Source organism: Pogona vitticeps, chromosome 3, assembly GCF_051106095.1.
Source record: "Pogona vitticeps strain Pit_001003342236 chromosome 3, PviZW2.1, whole genome shotgun sequence".
Classification (NCBI taxonomy): domain Eukaryota; kingdom Metazoa; phylum Chordata; class Lepidosauria; order Squamata; family Agamidae; genus Pogona; species Pogona vitticeps.
Window position 1 is genome coordinate 70,218,445 of NC_135785.1, and position 7,012 is coordinate 70,225,456.

Consider the following 7,012-nt stretch of genomic DNA (forward strand, 5'->3'; position numbering starts at 1 on the left):
AGCACATCAAGTCCAGAACTCACAAAAAGTAAGTCTTTTTTTTTATACCTTACGTTTCTTTTTGTATCTTCTTTCAATTAATTGAAAGAAGATCAACTCCTATCAATAGATTGTCCTTCTGAAATAAGTCATGTTTTTCTAAAAATATCTTTTTCACGTTCCATATTGCATATTGATTAAACGAGAGCAATTGGGCAGAAAGATGGGATTAATGTTCAAATTGTCAAAGAAATAGATAAGAAAATTTCTGTTCCTGTCGTTTATTTTTATTTTTACTTGTTGGGTCTTACCTAGATATTTGTAGACAGCACACAATCTGACAGGTTTTGATTTTCCTAACAGCTACTACAATGCCAGAAACTACAACAGATGAAGAAAGTGAGTATCCATTCTAAATCTCCCTTTTAAAATTTTGGTAAGCTGCTGATTGACATTTCAATTGGTTTCCCTGTTGAAAACTTGCAGTCTTTATGTATCCCTTAACATCAAGAACACTGTCCCTTATATGGACTGATTCTATTAAAATTTAGAGTAATTCAGGAATTTAAGAATTAAATCTAACCAGGATTCTTTCCTCGTAGTTCCTTTTAAGCACGCTTTCCTACCGAATGTGGTTAGAGGGCAAACTTCATTTCATGCCCTTAAGACATTTTACATTTTCTTTCAGTGCTACTCATTTAATCTTTAGCCATTCCAGGTAATCTGACCATTGGTTTGTTTTTTTAACAGCTGGGTTAACCCCTGAGATGACTACCATGAGCTCTGGTAAGTCTGGATCCAGTTACTGATATTTCGGCATACAGTAAATTCTTCTAATTGACATTCTAAAGTGACCCCCTGTTTATTCCTGTGTCGGAGGGCAATTTCATTTTTTCCAAGCAGTTTCCTTTTCCTTTTCTCTCCTACCCAATGTTGTGAAGATTGCACAAAAGCTGATGCTGTCAGCAGCAAAGAGAGCTAACCCATAAGAAAAGAGTTCCTTTTTCGATCTTGGGGCAGAGATGACTATGTTGATAGAGTTTTTTTGTGGAATAACATATTGAAAAAAAATATTAATATACAGACAAATTCATGGAATTCTAAGGTCACTTTTCACCTAGAGATATGAAACATTTTACACCCAACTTTCACTTCCCAAAATATAAGAAACCTGGAAAAGCTAGCCTTGCTGATCCCTTTCCAACTAAGGCCACCTTTCAGTGCAGAAGTTCCTTTTAACTCTCAGCTGAGACTTCAACTCTCTTTTCTTTGGCATCGAATACAGTTGGATAGGAACGACAGTTTTATCTAGATGGAGTTGAAGCTATACCTAGATAGACCTTTTATACCTCTCCATCCCTTTGGAATGTCTCTTCTGTTTGCAAGACTTCTCCTCAAAGCAGATGTTTACCATGGACATACAGTGTAGTTGTAATTAACACTCAGTGTTCTATTGATCAATGCGACAACCCCAGACCTACTGGAGTATCCCACCCTGTAGTTATGCTGCCACCAACCATTCCCTATAAGGAGTCACACAGACCAGGAATGGATTTTAATAAACAAAAGAACAAGGTTTATTGAAATAACAAACAGGGAAAACAAAAGGATCAGGTAAATAGAATACTGGAACGTGGCTTAGTCTCAATCATATACACACAACATTTTGGTTCCCACAGAACACTTTAAAGTAACGCACAGACCCTGAACCTATCAGTTCTGGCTACCTAGATAGAGACCTGAACCTATCAGGTATGTACTAACTGACACATAGTTGTACCCAGTCTGACACACAGACTCCAACTCCTCCTCCACACAAGCTCCAAATATATATACAGTACAGCTCCTCCCCCCTGATGTCCCGCCTTCCACGCCCCATAGGATGGAACTTTCCCTCCAAACCCATGACAGACAGGTACCATCAGTGCTGTATGTGACACCTCCCCTCTTTATAAGTTGTTTTGCAGGGGAAAAGCTAAAGTGCTTTTCTCCAAAAAAAACAACCAGGATCAAAACACAAAACAGTTATACATTATAACACAAAACCATACTTACTCACTCTAGGTCAAACATATCACCTATGCATTTAAACATTAACATTTGCAATACATTAAGTTACCTTTATTAATACAAACCAAGCCTGTTCAATAAACAGGTACATTTAACTTTTGGTCACCAAAATATACATAGTCCATGGTTTTTTCGCCGTCTTCACTCGTCGGGTCTTCTTGACAAGGCGTCAGCAACACAGTTCATTGACCCTCTGACCACCTTCACTTCAAAGTCAAAATCTTGCAGGTTTAAAGCCCACCTCATAAGTTTACTATTATGGGTTTTCATTGTCTTTAACCACTGCAGTGGTGAGTGGTCAGTGCACAGAACAAAATGTCTTCCCCAGATGTAAGGTTTGGCCTTCTGAATCGCGTATACTATGGCCAGGCACTCCTTTTCCTCGGTTGCCAAATGTCTCTCACCTTTCTGGAGTTTCCTACTCAGGTAGGACACTGGATGCTGGTCACCATTTTCATCCTCCTGGCAAAGAACTGCTCCTACCCCGCTGTTAGACGCATCGGTGTAGATGATGAACTCCCGGTCGAAGTCGGGAGCACGCAGCACTGGATAATGGATGAGCGCCTCCTTCAACCTCCGGAACGCCTCCTCACAGTCGCTGGTCCACGGGATGCGGTCATCAGTCTTCTTCTGCGTCAGATCGGTCAGCGGAGTCGCCATCTCGCTAAACCTTGGGATGAACTTTCTGTAGTAGCCTACCAACCCAAGAAATGATTTGACTTTTTTCTTGGTGTTGGGTCTGGGCCAATCACGAACGGCTTCTATTTTGGCCTCTAGGGGTTTGATCACTCCTCCCCCTACTATGTGACCCAAGTATTTTATTTCTGGGCTACCCAGCTGCAGTTTGTTCTCTTTGCAGGGCCTAGGCCAAAGCACTTCCTCCCCTGGGTTAAAGTGCCTCTCCCTGGCTTTCTGGTCATACCAGGTTTTCTGTCTGACCTTCTGAGCTTGCAGGTTTTCTGCTGCTAGCTCTAGGTTTCTCTTCAGGTCATACATTAAAGTGTCTATATACGTCACAACATCTTGTGGGTCATCCTGGGTGATCTGCTCCCAATTTTGTTTGATTAAATCAAGTGGACCTTTCATTTTTCTCCCAAACAAAAGTTCAAACGGACTGAACCCGGTACTGGCTTGGGGCACTGATCGATAAGCAAACAAAAGGGATTGCAGCTTCTGGTCCCAATTGTTTGGATTCTCTGCCAAGTAAGCCCTAATCATGCGCATCAGAGTCCCATTGAACTTCTCCGTTAACCCATTGCTTTTGGGGTGATAGGCAGTGGTTTCCTTGTGTTTAATTCCACAGATTTGCCATAACCGTTTCATGAGCTTTGATGTAAACGATGTGCCCAAATCTGTGATTATTTCTGAGGCAAATCCCATCCTGGACATATACCCCACCAAGGCATCTGCCACTGTGTTAGTTTCGATGTTAGTCAAGGGAATGGCTTCGGGGTACCTCGTGGCATGGTCCACAATGGTGAGAATGAACCGGTTCCCCCTCTTTGTGGCCTTGGGCAAAGGTCCCACAATATCCACTCCTATACATTTAAACGGGGTGTCAATCACAGGCAAAGGGCACAACTTCGCTTTGGTCCTGTCACGGTTATTCCCCTGCCTCTGACACACATCACATTGTCTACAGAACTCCTTGATCTGCTTCCCTATTTCAGGCCAGTAAAAATTTTGTGTGATTCTCTGCTGTGTTTTGTTCACCCCTAAGTGCGCAGGAAACATGTCAGAGTGCCCCCTTTGTAAGATCATGGGGCGATACTTTTCAGGTACCACTAGCTGACTTCTGATCCCATCTCCCCCTTTTGAGATATTCATCAGGGTCTCTCTATATAAAATTCCCTTTTTCTCGCGAAATCTTGCTGGGGTTTCAGGTGTTAGCTGGGTGTCTGTCACCTTTTCAAAACACTTTCGGAGAGTGGCGTCTGCCTTTTGCTCTTGGCCAAATTTGCTGTCTGTGGTTAAGGTTTCTGCCACAGCTTCGGGACTACCCTCACCTGCTTCAACCTCGGGCTCTTCAGTACCCCCCTGAACTGTCCCCGTGGTAGCTTGTGAGCGTGTAATCACTAGCACCCGTTTCACATGTTCAGCCAGGTCATTTCCCACGAGCACGGCTGCTGGCAGAGTCGATGAAATCGCTAGCCGCCAAACTCCCCTCCAGCCTTGAAAGCTCACAGGTACCTCAGCTACTGGCAGTGAGATCACCTGCCCCTCAATCCCTGCCACCTTCAGGCTCTCATTTGGGATTATATACTTCCTAGGAATAATGTCTGGATGGCACAGGGTCACCTGGGAACAAGTATCCCTTAGCCCCCTATACTGATGGTCAAGTATTCCTACGTCCACCCCTGCGGTCTCAAACAATTGCGAATCTGTCCTCACTAGTAAGCAGCGCTTGACCTCCACAAGAGGACCGTTTTCCCCAGCCTGATCAGCAGATGTAACTGGTCCAGAGTGAGTAGCCATGGTAACAGGCTCCCTCAGTGGCAAGGAGCTTTGCTCTTTCTGGACACAGAACACAGCTTTTGGCTTGGTTCCACTCAAATCATGAGGCAAATTTCCCTTTAGCTGCTTTAATTTCTCACACTCTGAGATTAGATGGCCCTTTCCTTGACAGAAATAACATTTTCTGCTGTACTTGGAGTCTTTCTCATCGGGTTTTGGTTTTCCCTCCAAAATCTGAGGTCTTGGTGGATTCATGTCTGAGGGCTTCCCTTCAACATGGGCCCCTCCCCCTTGCTGGTTTTTCCCTGGTCCCTGAGAGTACCTGCTGTAGGTTTCTTTGAGCTTACCCACAGATTTCCCCTCAGCACCTAAGGGCTTCCTTATTTGGTAAATAAAATCTGCGATCTCTGCCGCTTCTGCCACCGATTTCGGTTTCCTCTCCCTCACATGGAACTTTAGTTCCCCATGCAGGGACTGAATAAAATTGTTCCAGCGCTATCAGGTCTTTGAGCTGCTGGAAGGTTTCTGTCCCCTCCTGAGACAGCCATTTCTCTAGCAACCTCACCAGTTGGGCCCCCACTTGGTTAAAATTCTGCTCTGGTTTTTTTGTGAGTGACCTGAATTTTTGCCTCAGCTGTTCAGCATTTATCCCATGCCGGGCAAACACCAGTTTTTTAAACTCAGCGAAGTCCTTCAGCAGTTCCACTGGCATCTCTGCATAGACTTCTGCCAGGCTGCCACTGATTAAAGATCGCATAATGGTCATCTTCTCAGTTTCCCTTACTGAGAAGTCCACAAACGCTCTTTCCACGAGGGAAAAGAACACCTCAGGGCAATCTCCCTTGTGGTACACAGGGAATTTCTTCAAGTCAGTTTTAGACAATTGGCCCACCTCAGAATCTCTATTGTTATTATTGTTCTGGTTCATCATTTCCAATTTTCTTAACTCAAACGCCATCCTCTCTCTCTCCAATCTTTCTTCTCTTTCCATTCTCTCTCTCTCTAATCTTTCTTCTTTTTCCATTCTCTCTCTTTCCATTTCTAATTGTTTCATCCTAAATTCATGCTGTTGGGCTAGGAGCATTTTTCTGTGTTCTGAGGTCAGTTCTCCCGTGCTCTCATCCTGCACTGAGCCAAATTCCTCCTCAGAACCTTGGTCTCCCTGTGGTTCACTTCCCCCATTTCTGCCATTTGGCTTCGAGTCAAGGGCATAATCCCCCCAGAACAGGCTGCCTTCAAAAGTCAAGCCTCAAAATAAAATGACGACTTTTTTTCTTTTGCCTCAGGAACAGCCTTCTATAGACTGCTGCTGTCCCTCCAGCACCAACTTGCAACTGTTGCCAGGCAGAATTCACCCCCTCTGCTAGGCCTCTCAGCAGACAGGCTAGATCACTGTTACTTCACGCAGCTTTGCCTCAGCTCTTTCCCGCCAAAACGGGTTGCCTCAGAGCTCCCTAATCTAGTCCCCCCAATCTGAGTTGGCACGTTCTTCCACTAGCGTACCTCCCCGTGAGGTAAGCCTAGAAGATTACCTACGCGCCCTCAGATTGTCCCTGACTAGACCCCCCTTGCTCTGGGCACACTTGCCAAGGCTTTGCTGGACCACTGGACCACTGGACCAGTCGTATCCCACACGCTGGACACCAATCAATGTGACAACCCCAGACCTACTGGAGTATGCCACACTATAAATATGCTGCCACCAACCATTCCCTATAAGGAGTCACACAGACCAGGAATGGATTTTAATAAACAAAAGAACAAGGTTTATTGAAATAACAAACAGGGAAAACAAAAGGATCAGGTAAATAGAATACTGGAACGTGGCTTAGTCTCAATCATATACACACAACAGTTTGGTTCCCACAGAACACTTTAAAGTAACGCACAGACCCTGAACCTATCAGTTCTGGCTACCTAGATAGAGACCTGAACCTATCAGGTATGTACTAACTGACACATAGTTGTACCCAGTCTGACACAGACTCCAACTCCTCCTCCACACAAGCTCCAAATATATATACAATACAGCTCCTCCCCCCTGATGTCCCGCCTTCCACGCCCCATAGGATGGAACTTTCCCTCCAAACCCATGACAGACAGGTACCATCAGTGCTGTATGTGACATTCCATTTTTCCACCTCATCAATGCAATCACCAGTTACGAGATTGATATCATGCCCTTTACTTGTACGAAAGATCTGTTGCGAAAGTAGATCTGTATCAATTTTATGTAGTTTATTTGACTGAAATGATATATATTGTATTATTTTTCTCACTTTGCATTTCCTCTTCCTTCTCTACATTTCAAGGAACAAGTCAGTCTCCTGAGACTCCAACAGGTAAGAGAAGCATCTCACCTTCTCCGTATCATAATCCTCAATCCTATTTTTCTCAAAGAAAGGTTAGCATCCCATTACCTGGATGGGAGATCAAATGTTATTTGGCACAATAAGCTTATTATTTATTTGACGTCATATAATTGTATAATTCCTGGAATCTGACGCAT

The 7,012-nt window shown here is 44.0% G+C and overlaps 1 protein-coding gene across 1 annotated transcript; it reads right to left on the reverse strand.

Moving 5' to 3' along the window:
- Positions 1-485: 485 nt before the first annotated feature.
- LOC144588118 (uncharacterized) lies at positions 486-6,483 on the reverse strand. Its single transcript, XM_078390254.1, has 3 exons — positions 6,439-6,483; positions 2,753-5,665; positions 486-516 (listed from the first exon to the last, which is right to left on the reverse strand). The coding sequence occupies exons 2-3, from the start codon at positions 4,756-4,758 to the stop codon at positions 486-488; spliced, it is 2,037 nt and encodes a 678-aa protein (XP_078246380.1). The 5' UTR covers positions 4,759-5,665; positions 6,439-6,483.
- Positions 6,484-7,012: the final 529 nt, after the last annotated feature.

What these genes read in the sequence shown, in the direction of transcription:
- LOC144588118 (XM_078390254.1), bottom strand. Translation starts at nt 4,758, where the DNA reads ATGAATCCACCAAGACCTCAGATTTTGGAGGGAAAACCAAAACCCGAT. An exon ending in AAAGTCAAATCATTTCTTGG is followed by an intron (nt 517 to 2,752) that starts GTTGGTAGGCTA and finishes AAATTTTAATAG; the next exon opens with AATCAGTCCATATAAGGGAC.